At 44.6% G+C, this 26,531-nt stretch overlaps 2 protein-coding genes across 19 annotated transcripts in view; one reads left to right on the top strand and one right to left on the bottom strand.

The window, feature by feature from the left end:
• The window catches only part of LOC117072027 (zinc finger protein 655), a 49,164-nt gene extending 36,268 nt beyond the window's left edge, over positions 1–12,896 (bottom strand). For 3 of the 15 annotated variants that reach the window (XM_033191821.1, XM_033191822.1, XM_033191820.1), the window contains exons 1-2: positions 12,532–12,667; positions 10,621–10,783 (exon numbers count right to left, since the gene is read on the bottom strand). In XM_033191821.1, the coding sequence (XP_033047712.1) occupies positions 10,621–10,756 (136 nt within the window). In that variant the 5' untranslated portion in view covers positions 10,757–10,783; positions 12,532–12,667. The other 12 variants (XM_033191828.1, XM_033191829.1, XM_033191812.1 and 9 more) reach the window with 12 other exon arrangements.
• A 45-nt stretch (positions 12,897–12,941) lies between these two features.
• Positions 12,942–25,220, top strand: FAM200A (family with sequence similarity 200 member A). Of its 4 annotated transcripts, XM_033191839.1 has the most exons (3): positions 12,942–13,061; positions 19,667–19,895; positions 23,001–25,220. In XM_033191839.1, the coding sequence occupies exon 3, from the start codon at positions 23,100–23,102 to the stop codon at positions 24,819–24,821; it is 1,722 nt and encodes a 573-aa protein (XP_033047730.1). In that variant the 5' UTR covers positions 12,942–13,061; positions 19,667–19,895; positions 23,001–23,099; the 3' UTR covers positions 24,822–25,220. The 4 variants fall into 4 exon arrangements, with proteins under 4 accessions (XP_033047730.1, XP_033047731.1, XP_033047732.1 ...); XM_033191840.1 differs by lacking the exon at positions 19,667–19,895 and having other exon boundaries at positions 12,943–13,061; XM_033191841.1 differs by lacking the exons at positions 12,942–13,061; positions 19,667–19,895 and adding an exon at positions 18,742–18,906.
• Positions 25,221–26,531: the final 1,311 nt, after the last annotated feature.

Below are 26,531 nucleotides of genomic sequence, written 5' to 3'. Positions count from 1 at the left end.
GATATAAATCTCTTTTAAAAGCTAAAGCAACATGCAGTCAGCTTCCAAGGAGACAGAATTTTAATACTATTAGTATCAAAGGGCAGTTTTTATATTTGTCCATCCCAGAAAGCTTCTAATAGCACACATACAAGGTCTGGCTCAAGTCCCTCATCTCCAAAAACCTTTCTCTTCATTTACTGAATGTGTACCAAATTTATTAGTTGCTCCTCTTATCCTGACATGTCACATATAATGGTGTTTACATAGATTTTTTTAAAGTGGTTTCAGGCATTATCACTCATACTTGATTTATAAACTCTCTGATAGAAGGGACCAGGTATCTTGTACTTCTTTTCATTAATTTACTTAACAGCTACTTATTGAGTGCCAACTCTGTGCGCCCAAGCATCAATGTATTAATAGTCACCCAATTTTATAAAAAGGGCACTGGGATTGGAAAATATGAAGAGCTGACAGCTGCCCCGAAGATTCCACGTGAGAGCCTATAAGCAAGGAGATCAGAATAGATAGAAGAAAAGTATTTACTGTGTTTCTGAAATCCTGCTGGACAGTTAATTAAGGTCCACCATGTCAAATGAAATCATTTCAGAAGTTTAAAAAGTAAAGTTAGTGTAACATGAAGCAGCAATCAATATTGTTCTCAGAATTCCAATAACATAATTTGCAACTTTTAACTGAGATATTTAAGGTGTCTCTCGATATTTGGTAATTGAAAGAAATTCTGGCTGTTTACTCCATATCTACACTTAAAACACAAACGCACAATCAAAAAGGTGGTCTTGATGTAGGATGAGGGGTTTGATTTTAGACATCTGTTTAACATAATGTAGGAAGGTGTAAGAGAAAATGCCCAGCAGATGAGTATGCAAAGGCATACAGAGTGATAAAATGGACTTCAGAGAGTAAGAAGGGAAAAGGTGGGAGAAGGGACAAGGGGTAAAAAACTACATATTAGGCACAACGTACACTATTCCAGTGACAGGTGCACTAAAATCTCAAAATTCACCACTATGTGATATAATTCATCCATGTAACAAAAAACCACTTGTACCCCTAACACTACTGAAATAACTTTAAAAAAAAAAAAAAAAAAGAGAAAACACTGAGCAGGCACAGATACAGTATCACAGTTTAGAAGAGAGAACAGGGTATCATGAGTATCATCAAAATATTATTAAGTTTTACCAAGTACTTGGTAGGTGCAAAGTACCGTGCCAAGAGCTCTCTAGGTTTTCACTCATTTAATACCACAAACTTAAAAGGTAGAAACTATTATAGCCATTTTACAGATGGGAACACTAAGATTCACAGAGGTTAAGTAGCTTGCCCAAGGTTACAATAACTGGTAATGCTTAGTTTTCAAACCTGTACAGTCTTATTTCAAAACCTAGCCTTTAAACAATCTGCTAGTAAAAAAAAAAAAAAAAAAAAAAAAAATTATCATTTTGCCTCCTAACAAGCCCTGAAAATAAATAAATAAATAATGACTGTGGACAAAATCCATCCCTTCCTCCAAATTACACACAGAAAGAACGTGTAAGTTTTCTTGCCACTAGCCTAAATGCCTGTTTCCTAAATTTAACTCAAAACTTTGCTTTCAAAAATATGTACTTGCTTTACATTTTTCCTGTTTAAAATTAACGTATTAAAACCTTTTGATTTTATTTAAATCTTGAGTTTTCTAATATGATTTATAAAATATTGACAGTGAAGTAAAAGGTAATAATACAAACAACAGAGAAAAAGTGATTAGAATAATATACGGTGAGCCAGGAGCCTAAATAATTGGGAGTTGTAGAAGTGCTACTTAAAAGGGATCTACGGCTGGGCACAGAAGCTCACATCTGTAATCCCAGCACTTTGGGAGGCCAAGACGGACAGGTCGCTTCAGCCCAAGAGTCTGAGACCAGCCTAGGCAACATACTGAGATCCCGTCTCTACAAAAAATACAAAAATTAGCCAGGCATGGTGGCACATGCCTGTAGTCCCAGCTACTTGGGAGGCAGAGGCAGAATGAATCCCTTGAGCTCAGAAGGTCGAGGCTGCAGTGAGCTGAGATCAATCACACCATTGTACTCCAGCCTGGGTGAGAGTGAGATCCTGTCAGTCAGTCAGTCAATCAACCAATAAACCAATCAATGGGATCTATGTACCAGGCATGGTGGCTCACACATGTAATCCCAGCACTTCGACAGGCCAAGGCAGGAGGATCTCATGAGCTCAGGAATTTGAGACCTGACTGGGGAACACAGACTTCATCGGTACAAAAAATTAAAATTAAAAATTAAAAGTGATCTAAAAGATGATTTATTATCAAGGAAATGCAAATCCCTTTACAATAAAAACACAAACCCTGGCCAGGCGCGGTGACTCACGCCTGTAATCCTAGCACTTTGGGAGGCCGAGGCGGGCAGATCACGAGGTCAGGAGATGGAGACCATACTGGCTAACATGGTGAAACCCCGTCTCTACTAAAAATACCAAAAGTTAGCCAGGCATAGTGGCGGGTGCCTGTAGTCCCAGCTACCCAGGAGGCTGAGGCAGGAGAATCACTTGAACCCAGGAGGCGGAGGTTGCAGTGAGCTGAGATCGCGCCATTGCACTCTAGCCTGGGCGACAGAGTGAGACTCCATTTCAAAAAAACAAAAAAAACAAACAAAAAAAAAATGCAAACCCCTAGGCAATAGTCCAAACAATAATCAATTTGAGAAAACTCCACTATAAATAAATAATTGGAACATACTCCTAAAATTTTTATTTGTATTTAAAAATCTGGTCTATAGCTCGTATCACTTGCTGTTCTTTCCAAAATATTAAAGTTACTAGCACAAGCCAGGTACTTAATTTTTTTTTTTTTTTATGGGGGGGTATGGAGTTACCCAGGCTGGAGTACAATGACACAATCTTGGCTCGCTGCAACCTCCACCTCCCGGGTTCAAGTGATTCTCCAGCCTCAGCCTCCTGGGTAGCTGGAATCACAAGCACATACCACCACGCCCGGCTAATTTTTGTATTTTTAGTAGAGACGGGGTTTCACCATGTTGGTCAGGCTGGTCTCGAACTCCTGACCTTGTGATCCGCCCATCTCACCCTCCCAAAGTGCTGGGATTACAGGCGTGAGCCACCACACCCAGTACAAGCCAGGTACTTATATGCATAATCAAATTCAATCCTGTACAACCCAGAAGGTAGACATTGTTTTTCATGTTTTATAAATGAAGAAAATGAGTGTCAGATTAAATAATTTGCTCAACATACTGGAACTCAAGTTTGATCCTACAGTTTATATTATTTCCAACCTACCATACTGCCTATCAAAGAAAGCATTAGTAGCAGGTTCTCTTGACACTGATGTGAATGCTTTTTTTTTTCTTTTTTTTGAGACAGAGTCTCACTCTGTCACCCAGACTGGAGTGCAATGGCACAATCTCAGCTCACTGCAACCTCCAGCTCTTGGGTTCAAGCAATTCTTCTGCCTCAGCCTCCAGAGTAGCTGAGATTACTGGCATGTGCCACTATGCCCAGCTAATTTTATTTTTAGTAGAGACGGAGTTTCTCCATGTTGGTCAGGCTGGTCTCGAACTCTCAACCTCAGATGATCTGCCCGCCTAGGCCTCCCAAAGTGCTGGGATTACAGGCATGAGCCACCACGCCCGGCCGACTATACTTTCAAAATATGCACTTGCTTTACATTTTTCCCGTTTAAAATTAACTTATTAAAACCTTTTGATTTTAAGGCTGGATGTGGATCACGTGAGGCCAAGAGTTCAAGACCAGCCTGACCAACATGGCAAAACCCCATTTCTACTAAAAATACAAAAATTAGCTGGGTATGGTGGTGCATGCCTGTAGTCCCAGCTACTCTGGAGGCTGAGGTACAAGAATAGCTTTGGGCCTGGGAGGTGGAGGTTGCAGTGAGCTGACATTGTGCCACCACACTCCAGCCTGAGTGACAGAGCAAGCCTCTTGTCTCAAAAAAAAAAAAAAAAAAAAGATTTTATTTAAATCTTGAGAGTTTTCTAATAAAATTATTTTAATCTGGTCTTCAAAAATAACAGTTAAAGCCGAGTGTGGTATTGGCTCACATGTGTAATCCCAGGACTTTGGGGAGCTGAGGCAGGCAGATCACTTGAGCACAGGAGTTCAACAGCCTGGGTAACAGCTAAACACCTTCTTTACTAAAAATAGAAAAAAATTACACTGTGGTACAGGCCCATATGCCCCGCTACGCAGAAGGCTGAGGTAGGAGGATCACCTGAGCCTGGGGGGAAGTCCAGGCTGCAGTGAGCTGTTATTTTGCCACTGTATTCCAGCCTGGGAGACAAGAGGAGACCCTGTCTCAAAAATAATAGTAATAATATTTAAAATCTGCCGTATTATATGGTTTGCTGCTTTTACTACAGCTATGCTTTTAGTCATCTGAAAGTTTCACGCTTTTCTTCTTGGTCCTTAATACACAAATAATATCTCTCCTTAGCAATATCATTCTTTTGTAGATACCTGCTGGACTGGAATGTGTCCCTAGAGAGTTTCACTTTTTGAATGCATGTCCTTCCTGGTACCAAACTATAAACTGGCCTGTCTGTCCAATTTGTCATGGTATTTTGAATTTTTCTTGTCATCAGAGTACACACAACTCATCAAAAATATTAAAAACTTCACATGTAGTTGAACTTACTGTCCTAAAGGCACAAAGTAGTGAAAAAGTGCAGGGGCTTCAGAGGCAGATCTGGTCCCAATCCTCTCACTGATCCTGCAAAGATCACTTAACTTTTCTGAGCCTCAGTTTCCTCAGATATAAAATAGGAGTAGTATCATCTGCTCACAGGATTATGGTAAGGATTACATGAGATATATATATATCTCATTTATATATATATATATACACACACACATATAAATGTCCTAGGTCTGTGTGTGTGTGTGTGTGTGTGTGTATACACACACATATCTATAGCACCCAATAACATATTGGCTGTTCAATAAATATTAAATAGCTGTGACAATGGAAAACATTCTGTGCAAAATCACTGTAATCCTTCATGACATCAAGTTAAAAAAAGCAGAGTATGTGCCAAACATTCCCAATCTATTGACCCAGTTAGTATCAACTAGAATTTTAACAAGCATGTTTCTGAGGCCAACATCTAATAGGGCACCCGCCACACTGACCCATGTGAAAAGCAACCCGGTCCCCTTTCCTGGTCTTAATCTCCCACACTAAGTAACAGGTAACTTCCCTATGGATAGTGACCTACAAGCAAATTGTTCATCATCAATGGAGTATGTTCCTTTTTAAATTATGTGGTAATGAAAACTACTTATTACCAACTTCTTTACTCAGCTATTTGTACTCTGTATTTACTGCCACATAGTGGAAGCACTTAAGCAAAGGACCAACGTTCTGATGTCTGTGACAAATACAATCTGGAGGCCGGGTGCAGTGCCTAACACCTGTAATTCCAGCACTTTGGGAGGCCGAGGCAGGCAGATCACGAGGTCAGGAGATCGAGACCATCCTGGCTAAGAAGATGAACTCCATCTTTACTAAAAATACAACAAAAAATTAGCTGCGCATGGTGGTGGGCGCCTGTAGTCCCAGCCACTCGGGAGGCTGAGGCAGGAGAATGGTGTGAACCTGGGAAGCGGAGCTTGCAGTGAGCCGAGATCACGCCACTGCATTCCAGCCTGGGCGACAGAGCGACACTCCGTCTCAAAAACAAAACAAAACAAAATACAATCTGGAGCTCCTGCCATGAGAAAATGATGTAAACTGGAAAGCAGGACTGAACTATAAAGTCTTGGCAGGGCGTAGTGGCTCACGACTGTAATCCTAGCACTGTGGGAGGCTGACACGGGCAGATCACAAGGTCAGGAGATTGAGACCATCCTGGCTAACATGGTGAAACCCCGTCTCTACTAAAAGTACAAAAAAATTAGTCAGGCGTGGTGGTGAGTGCCTGTAGTCCCAGCTACTTGGGAGGCTGAGGCAGGAGAATGGCATGAACCCAGGAGGCGGAGCTTGCAGTGAGTTGAGATGGTGCCACTGCACTCCAGCCTGGGCGACAGAGCAAGACTCCGTCTCAAAAAAAAAAAAAAAAAAAAAAGTCTCACAACCCCAAAAAGGTAAATTAATGAATTTATAAACTTAACCCAGTTGTGCCAGAGGTTGCACATTTTTTTTGTTAAAAATCGACCTTGGCGATGACCTTGAGCAGCAGGATATAAATAATTCCTGCAAGCTTAGTGTTCCAATAATGGAACTCTAGGCATAAATGAGTTAAATTTCAGATGAAGTTTGCTGAATCCACAAATATGAAAATGACTTCCCCATGACTGTAAAAATAACTGCTAAGGAGATGCTGCTAACTTGATCACAAAAGCAAGATGAGTACAAGGGTCTCTTACATCATGCGTGTATATGTCTCTTGTACGTGTAAGTGTGTGCATGCATGTGGAGTGTGCGTGCAGAGATAAGAGAGGAAATGGGATAAAGTTCAGTCTATAGCATACTATGCTATTAGACTGCATTAAACTGCTACAAAGTTTCTTTACTTCAAAAAGTAGACAGGTTAACTGTTGGAAACTCTGTAATTATTAGACAAAATTAACAGTACTTTACAATTATATGTATGTCACTTTACAGTTTACAAAGTTATTAAGTAGATATTCATTTTGATGTGCTGAAATAAATTTAACTTCTTTGCCCTCCCTTCTCCCCTGCATCAAGGACAGAGTAAGGAACACTTAATCAGGAAAGGCAATATAAACACATCAATCTGTACAGAACCACAAAGAATAAAGGGGAGGAAGGTAGGACCTTGAAGAGGGCCACAGGGACTTCAAGGAAGGAGGAAACCAGAATGTTAAACATGAGGAAAGTCCAGGGTTCACAGGAGAGTTAGGCACCATATGGGGCAGGTTGTGTTTGCCACATAAAAGGAGGGACACACAGTGTAAGTTTCACATTCTAAAATAATATGAAAAAACCATAACTGAAGAGCTGAAGCTGGAATTTCTGGTTTCTCACAACACAAGTAGATGATGACCACAAACCATGGTGTCTGAATGAACTGAGTTCAAAACGCATCTGGTTGCAACAGAGGGCTTCCTTGGACCCTAACATTAGAAATTAAACACAGGTAATTTGAGGAGCTGCGATTTTACACAGTGGTGGCATCCTGGGGAGCTTCTATTCCATCAGTCAAGTTTTAATATCTCACAATCGTGGAAAAGGAGTTTCCGAGCAGGGACGAGCAATATCGATGGGAAGCCGATACTTGGGCCATCTCTTGGAGATTCCTGCTGTAAGGATGGCAAGTGTTTCTCCAGAGAAAGCACTTGCCTGGGTATGACTCAGGGCCGGGCAGGAATTCACACTATGAATCCGGGTGGTGGGAAGGCGGAGAAGTATGCCTACAAAGATTAAAGAGCCGGGAATGGAAAACACACTAAAAACTGTCCCAGTGGGCAGGCTGCCTCCCCACAGATAAAAAGACCTTGAATCCTGAGCATAATCAGGGAGACAAAGCAATGCCCTGGATGCCACCAGCATAGACAAAGCCAACAGAAAAAAAAAGAAAATAAAACGCGTGATTCAGTATTGACACACACAAAAAGAAGAGTGCAGAAGCAAGCAAGAAACTAAAGAAAAAGGAGGCCGGGTGCGGTGGCTCATGCCTGTAATTCCAGCACTTTGGGAGGCCGAGGAGGGTGGATCACTTGAGGTCAAGAGTTCAAGATCAGCCTGACCAGCACAGTGAAACTCCGTCTCCTCTAAAAATACAAAATTAGCTGGGCGTGGTGGCCCACGCCTGTAATCCCAGCTACTTGGGAGGCTGAGGCAGGAGAATCGCTTGAACCCGGGAGGCAGAGTTGTAGTGAGCTGAGATTGCGCCATTGCATTCCAGCCTGGGCAACAAGAGTGAAACTCTGTCTAAAAATAAAATTAAATTAAAAATATAATATAAAAAATAAACTAAAGAGAAAGGAACAATGCTCACACCAAGGGAGCTGCCGACAAACCCTACTGATGCTTCCCAGCAGCACTACAGCTTGCCTAATCCCAGCTTCCTACTATACCTTTCAAAATGACAATGGAGAGACATGAGTTAAGCGTTGACCCCACCTCAGTGTGGGGTAAACGTCTGAGATTTCTGCTGCCCTAGGTGCGGTTACGTTGGATTACCATTCTGGGTGACTCACTGAAATGTACTCACAGTGAGTCATGCCTTCAAATGACATCTCAAGTTCTGCCTGCTTGGAGATACGTCTGGAGATCTTAAGGGGTGAGGGACTACTCAGTAAGAAGGAATTTAGCCTGTCTTTTTAAATGGCATTTCTTTTTCCTGGAAAAATGGGAAATTCTCCAATTCTCCAATACAGGGACACTGAGATACCAAAGAGGAAAGTGTCCGGTTGGAGGTTGGGAGGCCACCCTGGGGTCTCTCCTACAAAAATGGAAGAGAGAAGAAGAGTGAGAAATCAAACAAAGCACAAGAAAGTTTCCCTTTGCTAAAAGGGAACAGATGCCCCACAATGGCCAGAAACATGAACTGGGGATGAGGAGGAGAATGTCTCCTCTTGGCACCCCCAAACAAACCTTAATTATCCCTCCCAGAGAAGATGACATGAAAGATAAGGATTCAGAGGTTCTAAGACCTGGAATCTAAGCCACACTCTACAGACCTTCTCAGAGACCTTATACTTAGGAAGAAACAAGAAAGTAAAGAAATTCAAATAGATAAATGGAATAATAAGGAAGTCCTTACCCAGTGAGACCACGTTCCCATAATTCTCTAACATCACTTCTCTGTAGAGGTCTCTCTGAACAGGGTCCAGGTATCCCCATTCCTCTCGAGTAAGGTGCACAGCCACATCCTCGAATGTCACAAACTCCTGAAATAACACATCCTGGCTGCTCTGAGGAATAGAACACTGTAGCACCATGGCCAGAGAATGAAGATCATAGAGAGGGAATGAGAACACGGTAGCATCATGGCCAGTGAATGAAGATCACAGAGAGGGTATCCAGTATGTACTTACGTTGAGGAGGAGGGAGAACAAATTAGAACCTATGGAATAAAGCCCATAACCCTTAAACATCTAATAAGCACCCGTCACACAACCATGGACAAAGAAAAAACAGAGTTTGCTCATGGTACTGGGGAGATGGGAAGTTGGTTTATGTGAAGTCCAGGTCTCTGAAGAGGATCAATTCCCAAACTGGATTCTGCTATTGAAAAAAATTCCAGGCAAGGTCTACAGATGGGATGAGTGAGAAGCCACGCTCCATCAGTAGCAATAGTCCCTGAGGAAAAGCAGAGGGTTCCTCAGCTCACCTGGTACCTGGCTGTCAAGAGCGCAGCTGCCTGGTCTCCTGGGCTTCCCTCAGAGGGAAGAGCAGGCACCTGGGGAACAGGTGGAGCTGAGGGAGGAGAAAGGAGTGAAGGGTAAGAGCAGCCCTTTCCCAGGGCTCCCTTTCAGAGGAGGCCTCTCCAGCCCAAGGGGTGTCAGTAGGACCCTCCTCAATACTCTAGTAAAACCAATGAACATTTTTTAGGTATTGGGTGTGTCTATTCTGCTTTGTCTCAGTACTTGCGTGCCTTATGCAAGTTTAGACCTATGATACAGGATTTTCTTAGGAAAGCTTGTATTTCACTTTATTTTCATCAGATGACAGTCCTCTTATAGAGGAGTAAGACTATACCTGTTTTGCAGATGGGCAAAGCAAAGCATCAAGACTTGTGGGGACTTGTCCTGGGCTAGGGTTATTTAGCAGACTTCTGACCCTTGCCAGGCACCGTTTTAGACCTTGATAACTCTTTCTCTTGTGAATGGGCATTGTCTCACCAATGTGTAAGGCCCCCAAGAACAAGAAAGGGTCATCTATTTCCTCGAAATCTTCTCTACAGTCCCACAATCCCCCACAACACTCTACACATTGTGGCACTTGATCTGTGTGGGTGACACACAAGTTATTTCAGGCACTAGGGGTAACCACAGGCAATCTAAGACACAGCTCTTACAAAACAAAGGAAGAAAAAGACCAACCTACCTATACTATACAGAAAAGTGTGACTGCGTAGTCAAAATACAGTATATATACATTCATACAGGCATTGTGTTCAATCAAGGAATTAAATGGTTGCTTCCTTGACCAAATTTAGTCTAGTCACAAAAAACTGCAGTTATAACAGAATGGATGGCAGGTGACAAAGCAAAGAAAAACTAAGTGAAGGGAACAGGGGAAGGAAAGGTCCTGAATCTAAGAAGAAGTGAGAGCCAGGAAAGGAATGTGAGATGTGGCAAAAGCAGCATATTTTAGAAATCATTCCGGATGTGAGAACTGGGATGAAGTGAAGGTTGCCTGAAGGAGAAACCACCACAGCTAGTAAGTAGCCATCACTCTGCTTATTTAAGAAAGATGAGCTGTCCTCAATAAAAGGGCTCAGACTAGGAATGAACTGAGTCACATCTGCCCCCTCTTTCATTCCTCCCTCTAGGGACCACGTTCTTATTCCAGTTCTTGGCCTCTCTCACACCAGGCCCAGGAGCCCCCTCGGGAGCCCCTCCACACTCCCACTCTCCCGGACAGAAGTGCTGTCTCTGCCTTACCCCCAGCGAGTCCCTGTTCCATGTCGGTGTCCTGCACAAACTGAGGCTCTGGGGACAGACACTCAGACTGGGTCTCCAAAGACTGAAACTGGACCCTTGGTGACCCTGCTGCTTCCTGGGCTGGTATTTCCTCCATCACTGCTCTGGAGGGCAATGACCATCACTGCAAGGTGAGATGAAGAGAAATTACTGTAATAAGTTAAAACATTTCATCATTTTATATCATCAGGACTTTGCAAAATATCTTACACACTGTGGATATTCAATAAAAATTAGTTGATAATGATTAACCACCCTAAATAAGTAACAGAAAAATGGGGCCAGGTGCAGTGGCCTGTAATCCCAGCACTTTGGGAGGCTGAGGCGGGACGATCACTTGAGGTCAGGAGTTTGATACCAGCCTGATCAACATGGTGCAACTTCATCTCTACTAAAAATACAAAAATGAGCCAGCATGCTGGTACGGGTCTGTAATCCCAGCTATTTGGGAGGCTGAGGCAGGAGAATTGCTTGAATCCAGAAGGCGTACATTGTAGTGAGCCAAGATCCCACCACTGCACTCCAACCTGGGTAACAGAGTGAGACTCCGTCTCAAAAAAAAAATAAAAGAAAAATATGGATATGCTTCAGCTTTAAACACTTAAGAACCAAATCATACGATCCAAGTATGGAGGAGTCTCTAATTTGGAATTCGTAGCATTAAAAAAAATCAACACAGTACAATTCAATAGTGTAAAACTTTCCGTGGAAAGTTTAAAATATTTAAAATTGGCCACGTGTAGTGGCTCGAGCCTGTAATCCCAACACTTTGGGAGGCCCAGATGGGTGGATCCCTTAAGCTCAGGAGTTCCAGACCATCCTGGACAACACGGCGAAACCCCAACTCTACAAAAAATAAAAATAAATAGCCAAGCGTGGTGGCCCAGGCCTGTAGTTCCAGCTACTCCAAAAGCCAAGGCAGGAGAATCGCTTGAGCTTGGGAGGTAGAGGCTGCAGTGAGCTATGACTGCGCCACTGCACTCCAGCCTGTATGACAGCATGACAGCCCGTCTCAAATAAAATATTTAAAATTCACAATTTTCTTGGAGGCTTAAGTTGGTGCCCAGAGAAAAACGCTAGTTATAATTACTCATTTTAATTCTGTTTTACTAGAGATGGGAGTTTCCCTATGTCGCCCAGGTTGGACTCGAACTCCTGGCCTCAAGCAATCCTCCCACCTCGGCCTCCCAAACTGCGGGGATTACAGGCGTGAACCACCGTGACAGGCCCGCGTTTACGTAAATAAACTCATATAAATAAATAAATAAATAAATAAATAAAAACAGCAGGCCCCTTAGGAATGTCTTGGTAACACCGTCAGCCCACTCTGATTTACTAAACGAGCTTGGCAAATAAAACTCCACTTCTGGGGCAGGCCCTTCGCTAACTCAGACCAGCTAGGCCTGCCTTTTCCCGCAATCCTGAGAGCAACGCAGGGAAAAGCTGCGATTCGAACAGGTTTGAACTGCGTCCTTCAGGCCCAAGGACGCATGAGGGTGCCGTCCCCCTCCCACCACCCACGCCCTGGGCCCTCGCCGGGCTCCCAGCTCGGTCCTCAGAAGGCCTTGCCCGGCGCTGCCCTCCTCCCACTTCCCTTTTAGGCCAAGGCAAAGTCCCAAAAGAACCAGGGGGGCCATACAGACCAGCTCGCACCAGGGCACGGTCGCCGGCTCCTGACCGCGGGCCCTAGGTCCGCGAGGTGAATGAACCCGGGCTGAAGAGAAACAGGCCCTCCTCGCACCCGGGCCTCCGCGCACTCTCGGGGAAGCAAACCACCGTCGGCCGCGGACGGACGCCGCCTCCTTCTACTCCTGTGAAGGCGAAACAAGCGGCTACCCCACTGCGACCCCAGAACGGCTTCCGGGTACTCACCGAGGGGAGGGGCGGGCCTGGCAGCTGTCTTGTCACCTACACACCCGCGCTCCGGGCCACCACAGCGTCTCCCGGGCCGCTCTAGATAGCCCGGAGGCCAGCGCTTCTCGGTAGCACTTCCGGCAACGGAGTGCAGGGCCCCGAATGAGGGCCCCCTCACCCCGCCGCGGCATGAGGGTCCCGGATGTGGGTAAAAGCCCAGGATGAGCGTCCCGGATGTGACTAAGGGCCCCGGATGTGAGTGAGGGACCCGGATGAGGAACTCGGATGAGGAGGTGGGCCCGCGCGTGCAGGCTTCAGAGGCTAGTTTTCGCAGCTTTTCCACGTCTTTTTCCGGTCCTGCCGCCCTCCATCCTAACTCACTGGGCTTCTCTAGCCGTTATACCAGCAATGACTGCGACCGATGTTGGGAAAGCGCTCCCGGGGCCTCTCCCTGACGCCAGCCCACCCTTGAGACTCGGAGGCGGCCCGACCCTATGGGTGCTTGTCGTGGGGTGAGGAGGAATGGCCGACCTAATGGTCCCGCTTCCGTGAGTAGCACAGGGGTGCCTGCTCAGAGTGTGGTACAACGCTGACTCGTAGAAGGCGAGGATTGCGGGGCCTGGGTGAGATGGGACCCACTAAGTCGTGGGATCGAAATTTACTCAGTAGGTCCTTGGGGAAAGCGGGGACGGGAGGGGAGATGAGCAGATTGGAATGGAACCGAGAGAGACTGAGGAGACTGATGGTTGCGCCCCTGGTGGGAAGACTAAAATCTATGCAGAAACAGGGATAGGCAAAAGCATAGTGCACGGGCAGGACAGGCAGAGCGCCGGGACAGAAACTCTTAGGACATTGTGACCCCTTGCTGATCCTGGATCCTTAAAGGATATGTCTTGTGGATGGAGCTAATCTGCAAGGCATAGGCAAGCGTCTTAGAGAATCCAAAAAGTGATTTGGAAGGAACTTCAGCTATTACTACTTTGTTTAAGCAAATCAAATGCTATTCTTTAATGTTACTTGAGATTTCAAATTAAATACAAGAAAACCTGAAGTGTGGCACTTTATATATTTTTTCAAATTGTATCAGCTTCTTGGAGATTCTGATATTCCTTTGCTCTCTTTCCCCCTAAGTATCGACCTAACCTAAATTCATACTATGACACAGTCTCTCTAATCTGCAGTACCCGTCACAGTGGAGTCAGGATCAGAGAAGGAAAATACACGGCTTAGTCCATTTCATGCTGGAGAGCTCCAATTGGAAACTTTTCCTTGTGTTGAATAGAAATACACCCCCTGGTGATGTCTAGCTATTGTTCCTATTGACAGGTCCCGAGGACAATAGATGACACAGTACTTCCTCCTCTTCATAACAGCTATTTTAATATGCTAGGAGAGCTAAAGGTTTGGAGTTATTTCCTGAGTTGCTGTTTCCCCACCTCGGAACCCTTCACAGGTTGTACCTATTAGCAAAGTGATGGGAAAACATTTCAGCAGCAGAGGTGAGTGAGCTATGGCAGTGAGGCACATTGCGTCCAAGTTTTAGCTGACTCGGGCTGTTGGCTCCAGTGAGAGGACCGCAAAAGGCACTCACTTAAAGAGGCCACTTCCCACCAATACTCATAGAAACATAACAAAGAGTCCTAAGAAACAGCAGCTACTATTTTGCTTTTGAGCAAAATTTTCTTTTAACAGTTGGCCAGATGACCCCGGTGGAAACAACTCAGAAAGTTGTTATCTTTTTTCTTTTTTGTTTTGTTGTTGTTGAGACAGAGTCTTGCTCTGTCGCCCAGGCTGGAGTGCAGTGGCATGATCTCAGCTCACTGCAACCTCCAGCTCCCGGGGTCAAGCGATTTCCCTGCCTCAGCCTTCAGAGTAGCTGGGATTACAGGCGGGTGCCACCACACCCGGCTAATTTTTGTATTTTTAGTACAGATGGGGTTTGACCAGGCTGGTCTCAAACTCCTGACCTCAGGTGATCCACCCGCCTTGGCCTCCCAAAGTGCTGGGATTACAGGTGTGAGCCACCGCACCTAGCCTATTTTGTTTTTTAGTGCAAATTAACAAACTGATTCTAAAGTGTATATGGAAATGCTAAGGATTTAGAATTGCCAAAACAATTTTGAAAAAGAATAAAATTGGAATACTTGTATACTTTTAAGATTTTTTCCTAAAGCTATAGTAATCAAGATGATATGGTATCAGCATAAAGATAGACAAATAGATCAATAGAGCAGAACAGAAAGTCCAAAAATATCAGGGTGAATTTCTTAAAGAAGAAAAAAGTCCAGAAATAGACCCAGATACATACAATAGCTGTTTTATAAATTACTAAGGTAGGCTGGGCGTGGTGGCTCAAGCTTGTAATCCCAGCACTTTGGGAGGCCGAGAGGGGCGGATCACGAGGTCAGGAGATCGAGATCATCCTGGCTAACACGGTGAAACCCCGTCTCTACTAAAAAATACAAAAAGCTAGCCGGGCAAGGTGGCGGGCGCCTATAGTCCCAGCTACTCGGGAGGCTGAGGCAGGAGAATGGCGTAAACCCGGGAGGCGGAGCTTGCAGTGAGCTGAGATCCGGCCACTGCACTCCAGCCCGGGCAACACAGCGAGACTCCGTATCAAAAAAATAATAAAATAAAAAAATAAAATAAATTACTAAGGTAATTCTGCATCTGGCTAAGCTGAAAATTAGGCCAAGGATCTGTTTATAACAGTGACAGTAATGTAAAAGGAGACCAATTGTGCATACTCGGCAGGTCCCCTGGGTCAAAGTCGTGGCTCATACAGGAAAAGGGTGGGATCCTGAGACCTGTTCTCTGTCACAGTGTAGTCTGCAGGAACTTTACCCAACCATCATGATGGTCCACATATTTATGACAAATGCTAATAGTACCCAGTGGGCAGCAAGTGACAAAGGTCATAGATATCCTAGTAAGACTTCTTACTAAGTCAGTACAGAAACCTGAAGATATGGGCACTTACCAAATGGATGAAGTTTTGGTGGGGTCCAGTGGTTTGGGGACATCACCCAAAGGTAAAAGGAATTTGTTCCACCTTGCACCCTCTAATCCCAAAGAAATTGGTACAGGTCCTGGTGGGACCCTTTGGATTTGGGAGTAGCGTATTCTGCACCTAAGAAAACTGTTCCAACACATGTATTAGGTGACCTAAAAGGCTTCTACTTTTTATTTTTTTATTTTTATTTTTATTTTTCTTGACATGGAGGCTTGCTCTGTAGCCCAGGCTGGAGTTCAGTGCCATGCTCTTGGCTCACTGCAATCTCCACTTTCTGGATTCAAGCAATTCTCCTGCCTCAGCCTCCCTAGTAGCTGGGATTACAGGTGCCCGCCATCACGCCCAGCATTTTTGTATTTTAGTAGAAGAGGGGTTTCACCATGTTGGCCAGGCTGATCTTGAACTCCTGACCTCAAGCAATCCTCCCTCAGCCTCCCAAAGTGCTGGGATTACAGGCGTGAGCCACTATGCCTGGCAGCTTCCACTTTTTATTGAGGCAAGAGAGAGCTCTATAGTAAATTCAAGCAACAGTGCAAGCTTACTTGCAAATTCATTGGTTCCAGAAATATCCTTGATGGATACAGGTGCTGTATGCAGTCGCTGGCAAACCCCAATAGGAGAGTGCATTTGTGTGCTAGGGCTCCCATAACAAAGTACCACAAACTGGGTGGCTTAAACAACAGAAATCTGTTGGTTCACAGTCTGGAGGCTACAAGTCAGAAATTAAGGTGTGGTTCCTATTGAGGCTGTGAGAAGCAATCTGTCCATGCCTCTCTCCTAGTTTCTGGAGGTTTGCTGGATGTCTTTTGCATTCCTTGTCTTTACCCAGTCTTTACCCTCATCTTCATTTGGCGTTCTCACTGTGTGCTACGTCCAAACTTCCCTTTTTTATGAGGATACCAGTCATTAGATGAGGGACCCACCCTAATGCGCTATGACCTCATCTTAAGTAATTACGTCTGCAACGCTCCTGTTGCCAAATAAGATCACATTCTGAGGTATCAGGGGCTAGAACTTCAACATATTAATTGGGGATGAGGTGGAGGTACAATTCAACCCATAATAGAGTCACAGCAGGCCGGGCGCAGCGGCTCACTCCTGTGATCCCAGCACTTCAGGAGGCCGAGGCGGGCGGATCACAAGGTCAGGAGATCGAGACCATCCTGGCTAACACGGTGAAACCCCGTCTCCACTAAAAATACAAAAAATCAGCCAGGCGTGGTGGCGGGCGCCTGTAGTCCCAGCTACTCGGGAGGCTGAGGCAGGAGAATGGCATGAACCCGGGAGGTGGAGCTTGCAGTGAGCCGAAATCACGCCACTGCACTCCAGTCTGGGCAACAGAGCGAGAATCTGTCTCAAAAAAAAAAAAAAATCACAGCACAAATACCTAAGATTCTGGAGCAAGGTCATGCCTTCTAAGGCAAAAAAAACGCGTTTCCAGACTACCATGTCACTTACCTCTGCTCTACTGCCACCTCTCCCATAAACTTACACTTATGACCTTATAGAAGTTCCCTACAACTAACTGATGCAGACAGAAGAGCCTTGGCCTCTTCACAGATTGGAGATTGGGTCAGTTCACCATGTTGGCATCTTCCAGAAACAAACTGTTCCTTCATTCCAGCCCCACTTGAGTTGCCCTGAAGCATACTGGTGAAGAGAAATTACCTCAGTGAGCAATGGTACATTTGGTCACCCATGCCATATTTTGGAGGAGGTAGCCTAAGGTACGGATATGCATTGACTCCTGGGCAGTGATGAATGACTTGGCTTGTTGGTTAGGGGCATCTTATTGTTTATGCAATAGGCTTATGAACAGAGCAGGGATAGAGGCTGTGTGTGGTCCCAACAATATGGGCTACCTCTTATTTTTTCTTTTTTCTTTTTTTTTTGAGACAGAGTCTCGCCCTTTGCCCAGGCTGGAGTGCAGTGGTGTGATCTCGGCTCACTGTAGCCTCCTGGGTTCAAGCAATTCTCCTGCCTCAGCCTCCTGAGTAGCTGGGACTACAGGCGCATGCCACCACGCCCAGCTAATTTTTGTATTTTTAGTTGAGATGGGGTTTCACCATGTTGCTCAGGCTGGTCTCGAACTCCTGACCTTGTGATCTACCCACCTCGGCCTCCCAAAGTGCTGGGATTACAGGCGTGGGCCACCGTGCCCGGCCAATATGGGCTACCTCTTACCAAGGCTGATGTAACTCCCACCATGGTGGAGTGTCCAGCCTGCCAGCATTGGAGACCAACACTCATTCTTGGGGATACCAGCTACCACCAGGTTGAGTGCATCAGATCCCCTTTACCTTGGAATGGGCATCAGTTTGTTCTTACCAGAAATGATATATACTCTAAATGAGCTTATCTTCCCCAACTACTTTGCTTCCAACAGTACCACCATCTGAGAGCTTACAGGGTGCTTTATCCATTGACATACCTGAAACTAAGGAACCCATTGATAGCCAAGGAGGTGTGACAGTGAACTCGAAGCTACAAAATTAATAGTGCATACTCATCATCCAGAAGCAGCTAGCCAGATAGGACTTTGGAATGGCCTGTTGAAGACTGGGCTAAATTGTCGACTAAGATGTAATGTCTTGCAAAGTTGGGAGCAGTTCTTCAGGATATGGTATATGCACTGATATGCATTGGGCCAAAATGGATATATAGTATTGTGTCTCCAGTAGGACTATGTGCATACAGGAGTAGCCTCTATTACTATCACACCCAGTCACTCACCTGTAGAATTTGTGCCTCCTAGCTCCGAAATCTGGAGCCAGCTGGGTTATGATTCTCATTTCCAGGAAGAACATTTCCTTTAGGAGACATTAAATTATTCCACTGAACTGAAAACAGAACACCACCAGGCCACTTTGAGTTTCTTGTGCCAGCAGGTCCATAGGCAAAGAAAGGAGTCGTTGTAGAGATGCCCACAATTCCTGCCACACACACACCATAAATACAAAATCATATACCCAGTCAGCTGCATTCAGTAATCTGCCTTCCTGGATCCTTTAGGCACTTCAGTGTAGGAATGGGGACAGGGGTGGGGAGGAGAGACCGTTTTAGACAAGAAAAATACAGTGCGTAGCAATGTAATGGCTCTTAGAGATGACTTGGAACACTGGAAGGAAATATGAGGATGTATCTGGAGGAATAAGTTCTGAGACTATGATGTCATCAAGGAGGACTATAGGTTAGAGGGCCAGCCAGTGATAAAGGAGCAAAGATTGGACTTGACGGTGCTATAGGAGGAAAAAATATATATATATGGAGCAAAGACACACTCAAGTGGATTACTGAGAAGACTCATGGGGAAGTAGAAAATGGCAACCACAGCAAGATCAAACCCCAAAAGGAATGGAGCATTCGTCAGGGCCTAGAAGGTAATTTGGGATACCACGTAATCAGAGGCTCTGTAGCAGGTAGCAGTTCCTTTTGTGGGCTTTTCTCTTGTTGGGCTGTACCACAGACTTGCCCAGAACTTTGAGTCATGTCACAGCATTCAAGGTTTCAGTTACTGTTTTTATAAAAGGTGAAGTTATGCTTGATCCAATCATTGAAGTCTTAATTATTACAATAACACTTGGACAGCAAAAATGCCTCAAATTCAACTTATTTCACCGTCGCTAATCTGAAAACTCCCTGGAAACATAAGGCAAACTCAGAATTTTATAACTATCTAGTGTTGGAAAGAACGTCTGTTGCCTATAGATCAAATATTTGAAAATACTGCCCATTCAACTGGCAATACATACATCTCAAGAGACAACCTCTTGGTTTTGTGAAGCCATTTATTCTTGATCCTGTCTCCACCCTCATTTCATTCAGCTCCTCTGCCACAGACAATCACTATTTTTATTGTAACTATTAAAATTATTGTCATCAAGAAAAATAGAAGGAACATATAAGTATCTGAGCAGGGCGGTATAAAAGGAAATTCGTCCCTTTTTCCCCACCCCACGCACCTCCTCGGAGCGGACAAGCTGAGCACCAAGACCCCCAAACCCGGGATTAGAGCCCTACGCAGGAATGCAAAGTCCTCCCGCGATCCTAGAGAGGACCGCGAAGCGGAGCGCAGCTCCGGAAGGCGGGTGTGACGCACTTCCGGCTTTTGTGACGCTTTCCCTGGGTTCTGACGTCCAGGTGGCCTAGATCTGTGCAGTGCTCCTGGTCCCCAAAGTCACAACGCCTTCTATCCCAGCACCCCAGACGTCTCCGGGCGGGGACAGAGTTGGACGTGCACGGCTGTGTCCTGCAATCCCCTCGCCACGACCGCCCTGGACGGAGTGGAAGCGGGTCCGTGCCCCCGTCCCTCGCGTCAGCCTCGGCGGTGGCAAGCGCTATCCCTCAGCAGAGGCGTCCCTGGATACAGGTGGGAAGGGAACGAAGTTTTGGTTTCCGGATTGGAATGAGACACTCCTGGTAATGGGGAGAGGCGGTCTGCGTGTCCCTTCTGGACCCCTAGTCCTGGTTTTTTACCCCAAAGACGCGCGGACAAAATGACCCCAGTCAGATATCTGTGCTCCCCAGTTGTCCCCACTGGTTTTTCTTGTGGTGGGGAGTTTTTGGTTTCCTCTGTACCCCGAGTTGTAAAATTCGGGCGATCTTACACGATACCAAGTGCCATTGGCGTTATACTTTTTTTTTTTTATTCGGATGGGCTTGTTAAGCTCCAGTGTCCGCGGGTGATATGTTCACCCTCAAACCCACCACCATTATGGTGGTGATTAGAGTGAAGGCCGGGCGCAGTGGCTCACGCCTGTAATCCCAGCACTTTGGAAAGTCTAGGCGGGCGAATCACTTGAGGCCAGGAGTTCCAAGATCAGTCTTGCCTCCATAGTGAAACCCTGTCTCTACTAGAAATACAGAAAATTAGGCGTGGCAACACACGCCTGTAATCCCAGCTACTTGGGAGGCTGAGGCAGGAGAATCGCTTGAACCCGGGAGGTGGAGGTTGCAGTGAGCCGAGATCGTGTCACTGCACTCCAGCCTGGTGACAGAGTGAGACTCTGTCTCAAAAAAAAAAAAAAAAAAAAAAAAGAACGTTTGAAGCCTAGAGAATAAAGAAGTGATTTGGATGTAATAGGGAAAGATTATTTACACTTCACCCTTTCAGTTTCAAGACTTCAGGAAGGGGCTTTTTGTTTGTTTTGTGTTTGTGTGGTTTTGGTTTTTTTGGTTTGTTTTTTTTTTTTTTGGTTTTTGGTTTTTGGTTTTTTTTTATGAGATGGAGTCTTGCTCTGTCGCCCAGGCTGGAGTTCAGTGGCGCAATCTCGGCTGACTGCAATCTCCAGCGCCAGGGTTCAAGCTTTTCCTGCCTCAGCTTCCTGAGTAGCTGAGATTATAGGCGCCCGCCACCATGCCCGGCTGATTTTTGTACTTTTAGTAAAGACGGGGTTTCACCATGTTGGCCAGGCTGGTCTCGAACTCCGGACCGCAGGTGATCCGCCCGCCTTGGCCTCCCAAAGTGCTGGGATTACAGGCGTGAGCCACCGCACCCTGCCAGGAAGGGTTTTAAATGAGCAGTTTCGGGCATGGGAGGTTTTCAGTTGTGGGAAGTATCAGTGCTTTTACACTGAGGGGTAAAGGAGAGAAGGAAATTTGTGGACGGTGCAGCGGACCATTGGCGAATGGTACCAGTTCTGCCATTGATGTTCTTGGATGGAACACATAGACCCCCCCCAAGTCTGAAACGTGTCCTAAGTAAAATAGATTATCTCAAGGTCTCTTCTAATTTTGGAATTCACTGATAGACTGAATTTAACATTCAGCTAGGCAAAACCTACTGCCTCATGTTCATTTTCAGTTGTGCCATCAACATACAGAAAGTTACTTGCATTTTTGAGAGGCTAAGTGGTACCAAAGAAAAGATGGGGTTCGTTGTCCAGGTGCGGTGGCTCTCGCTTGTAATCCCAGCACTTTGGGAGGCCAAGGCGGATGGATCACGAGGTCAGGAGTTCGAGACCAACCTGGCCAACATGGTGAAATCCTGTCTCTACTAAAAAAAAAAAAAAAAAAAAATTAGCTGGGCGTGGTGGCGGGCGCCTGTAATCCCAGCTACTCAGGAGGCCGAGGCAGGAGAATCACTTGAACCCAGAAGGCAGAGGTTGCAGTGAGCCAAGATTGCACCACTGCGCTCCAGCCTGGGCAACAGACCAAGACTCCATCTCAAAAAAGAGAAGAAAAAATGGGGCTCGTTTAGTAAAGTCAGGCAGTATCTTTAAATCCATTAAGCTCACATGAATGGTGAAATATTGCAGTGTACTAAAAGTAAACAAATGAGGGTGTTTTCTCAATTCCGTGTGTTGTAGAAATCTCATTCTCTCTCCAGAATAATTCATGGATCTATGTAATATGAACATGTTTCAGTATTCATAACACTAATTATACAGCTTAATTTCTTATTTTTTGGGGGGGTTTTTTTTGTTTGTTTGTTGGTTTTTTTTTTGAGACGGAGTCTCACTCTGTCGCCCAGGCTGGAGTGCAGTGGCCGGATCTCAGCTCACTGCAAGCTCCGCCTCCCGGGTTCATGCTATTCTCCTGCCTCAGCCTCCGGAGTAGCTGGGACTACAGGCGCCCACCACCTCGCCCGGCTAGTTTTTTTTTGTATTTTTTAGTAGAGACGGGGTTTCACCGTGTTAGCCAGGATGGTCTCGATCTCCTGACCTCGTGATCTGCCCGTCTCGGCCTCCCAAAGTGCTGGGATTACAGGCTTGAGCCACTGCGCCCGGCCTTAATTTCTTATTTTTAAGAAATAAATACAAGTTCTAATTTTTTTCCCTTTGCCCCAGTGGATCATATTGTATACCCTACTTTGGTGATCATTTTTAAGAGTGACCAGATCAGCAAGGCACAGTGGCTCATGCCCCTGTAATCTCAGCACTTTGGGAGGCTGAGGCGGGTGGATCATCTGAGGTCAGGAGTTCAAGACCAGTCCTGACCAACATGGAGAAACCCCATCTCTACTAAAAATACAAATTAGACAGGTGTGGTGGCACATGGCCTGTAATTCCAGCTATTCGGGAGGCAGAGGCAGGAGAATCACTTGAACCTGGGAGGCGGAGGTTGCCATGAGCCGAGATCATGTCATTACACTCCTGGGCAACGAGAGCGACACTCCGTCTCAAAAAAAAAGAATGACCGCACGTTTAGGACACTGGCTTCAGACTTGGATTTGAGTGCTGGTTCTGTACTTACTGTGGGTTGTTAGACACATTTAATCTTTCTGAAGTTTTATTTTTCATCTAGAATATAAGAATAGTAATTATGTGAACCTCATTAGGTTTCCCTGGGTATTAAATGAGTGGTGTATATAGTACACCAAATCTCCCTGACACACAGCCAACATGAATGACAGTTACTCATCATTTACCATGTCACACCACTAGATTTAGTGAATTGTTTTGTATGAGTTGTTAGCAGCCCAGCAATACCATGTTGCTTTTTAATACTGCTGTTACGTTTGTCTACCTTGCAGGATAGCAAAACCTGATCTCATAAAACCTAGGTCACAGAGGACAGCCCTGCAAAACAGACCCTATTTGGATCAAGTGAGCCAGTTCCTGGAACCTGAATAATGACTCCTGAATCAAGGGATACTACAGATTTGTCTCCACGGGGTACCCAGGAGATGGAAGGCATCGTGATAGTGAAGGTGGAGGAGGAAGATGAAGAAGACCATTTTCAAAAGCAAAGAAACAAAGTAGAGTCATCGCCACAAGTTCTCAGTCGCTCTACAACTATGAATGAGAGAGCCTTATTATCATCATATTTAGTTGCATATAGAGTGGCAAAAGAGAAAATGGCTCACACAGCGGCTGAAAAAATTATCCTTCCAGCATGTATGGACATGGTACGGACAATTTTTGATGACAAATCAGCTGATAAACTAAGAACTATACCTCTTAGTGATAATACAATATCTCGTCGAATCTGTACGATTGCAAAACATTTGGAAGCAATGCTTATTACACGGCTGCAGTCTGGTATAGACTTTGCAATCCAACTTGATGAGAGCACTGATATTGCAAGTTGTCCCACACTCTTGGTCTATGTCAGATATGTGTGGCAAGATGATTTCGTAGAGGATCTCTTATGTTGTTTAAATTTAAATTCACATATAACTGGATTAGATTTATTTACTGAATTAGAAAACTGCATTGTTGGTCAGTATAAATTAAACTGGAAACATTGTAAAGGAATTTCAAGTGATGGAGCAGCCAATATGACCGGAAAATACAGCAGACTTACTGAAAAATTGTTAGAAGCAACCCACAACAATGCTCTTTGGAATCACTGTTTTATTCATCGAGAAGCTTTGGTATCCAAAGAAATTTCACCAAGTCTAATGGATGTATTGAAAAAGGCAGTGAAAATTGTTAATTTTATTAAAGGAAGCTCACTGAATAGCCGACTTCTTGAAATATTTTGTTCAGAGATTGGAGTTAACCATACCCACTTATTGTTTCATACAGAAGTTCGTTGGCTTTCTCAAGGAAAGGTATTGAGCAGAGTATATGAACTCAGGAATGAGATTTACATTTTTCTCATTGAAAAGCAATCTCATTTGGCAAATATTTTTGAAAACGACATTTGGGTAACCAAATTGGCATATTTGAGTGATATTTTTGGCATTCTTAATGAATTAAACCTGAAAATACAGGGGAAAAACAATGATATATTTCAATATCTTGAACATATTCTAGGATTCCAAAAGACATTATTATTTTGGCAAGCAAGACTTAAAAGTAACCGCCCTAGCTACTATATGTTTCCAACATTATTGCAACACATCGAAGAGAACATTATTAACGAAGACTGCTTAAAAGAAATAAAATTAGAGATACTGTTGCATCTCACTTCTTTGTCTCAAACTTTTAATTATTACTTTCCAGAAGAGAAATTTGAATCATTAAAGGAAAATATTTGGATGAAAGATCCATTTGCTTTTCAAAACCCAGCATCAATAGTTGAGTTAAACTTGGAGCCTGAAGAAAAGAATGAATTGTTGCAGCTCAGTTCATCATTCACACTAAAGAATTATTGTAAGACATTAAGTTTATCAGCATTTTGGATTAAGATTAAAGATGAATTTCCACTGCTAAGTAGGAAGAGTATATCACTGTTACTACCGTTCACAACTACTTATTTGTGTGAACTAGGATTTTCAATCTTGACACGATTAAAAACAAAGAAGAGAAATAGGCTCAACAGTGCACCGGACATGCGGGTAGCATTATCTTCATGTGTTCCTGACTGGAAGGAACTTATGAACAGACAAGCACACCCATCACATTAAATAAAATCTTTACAAAATTCTGTGTTTAGCCAGGTGTGGTGGCTTACGGCTGTAATCCCAGCACTGGGAGACCAAGGTGGGCAGATCACTTGAGATCGGGAGTTGAGATCGGGAGTTCGAGACTACCCTGGCCAACATGGTGAAACCCCATCTCTACTAAAAATACAAAACTTAGCCAGGTGTGGTGGTACATGGCTGCAGTCCCTGTTACCTGGGTGCTTAAGGCAGGAGAATCTCTTAAACCAGAGATTGCAGTGAGCTGAGATAATCCCACTGCATTCCAGCCTGGGCAACAGAGTGAGACTCCATCTCAAAAACAAAAAAAAAGTATGTGTACTTTTAAAGGGATTTTGCAGTATATTTTATTTAAATGTTAATAAAATTATATTTGCAATTAGGTTTTTATTTTTCTACATAGTATGTTTCATGAAACTCAGTTACATGAATGTGTGTATGTGTAGAAGGTGATTATATAAAATATATGTCCTGGCCGGGCGCGGTGGCTCACGCCTGTAATCCCAGCACTTTGGGAGGCCGAGGCGGGCGGATCACAAGGTCAGGAGATCGAGACCATGGTGAAACCCCGTCTCTACTAAAAATACAAAAAAATTAGTCGGGCGCAGTTGCGGGCGCCTGTAGTCCCAGCTACTCAGGAGGCTGAGGCAGAAGAATGGCGTGAACCCGGGAGGCGGAGCTTGCAGTGAGCCAAGATCGTGCCACTGCACTCCAGCCTGGGCGGCAGAGCGAGACTCCGCCTCAAAAAAATAAATAAATAAAATAAAATAAAATAAAATATATGTCCTACTATGAATTACTGTCAATTTTGAAAACTAAGAGGCCAGCACAGTGGCTCACACTTGTAATCCCAGCACTTTGGGAGGCCAAGGTGGGTGGATTGCTTGTGCCCAGGAGTTTTGAGACCCGCCTGGGCAACACATTCAAATCCCATCTCTACAAAAAATACAAAAATTTAGCCAGGCCTGGTGGTGCACAGCTTTACTACCAGCTTCTTGGGAGGCTGAGGTGGGAGAATCATGAGCCCAGCAGTTCGAGGCTACAGTGAGCTGTGATCGTGCCATTGCCCTTTAGCCTGAGCAACAGAGCGAGACCCTGTCTTAAAAAAAAAGTTTTTTTAAGTACTGCTTTTTTTTTTTTTTTTTTTTTTTTTTGAGACAGTTTCACTCTTATTGCCCAAGCTGGAGTGCAGTGGTACAATCTCAGCTCACTGCAACCTCCACCTCCTGGGTTCATGCGATTCTCTTGCCTCAGCCTCCCGAGTAGTTGGGATGACAAGCATGCGCCACAATGCCCAGTTAACTTATTTTGTATTTTTGGTAGAAACAGGGTTTCACCATGTTAGCCAGGCTAGTCTCAAACTCCTGACCTCAGGTGATCAGCCCGCCTCAGCCTCCCAAGGTGCTGGGGTTACAGGCGTGAGCCACCGGGCTGGTGTAAATAGTGCTTTTAACACTTATTTTTATACTCAAACCTGTTCCCCTGTCCACCGCCATCGGCTTGCTTCCTCTTTTCCATCAGAACCTTGTTGACATTCAGTTACTCCCTGTTCTATGTGCTTGTCCTTTTTTGTCCTAATTCCAGGAAGTGAGTCTTTTTTTTTTTTTTGACAGAATTTTGCTCTTGCTGCCCAGGATGGAGTGCTATTTTTTTTTTTTTTTTTTTTGACAGAATTTTGCTCTTGCTGCCCAGGAT

Source organism: Trachypithecus francoisi, unplaced genomic scaffold (genome assembly GCF_009764315.1).
Source record: "Trachypithecus francoisi isolate TF-2019V2 unplaced genomic scaffold, Tfra_2.0 Lachesis_group4, whole genome shotgun sequence".
NCBI classification, from domain to species: domain Eukaryota; kingdom Metazoa; phylum Chordata; class Mammalia; order Primates; family Cercopithecidae; genus Trachypithecus; species Trachypithecus francoisi.
The sequence above is the reverse complement of the archived record's forward strand: the minus strand, read 5'-3'. Positions and strand labels throughout refer to the sequence as shown.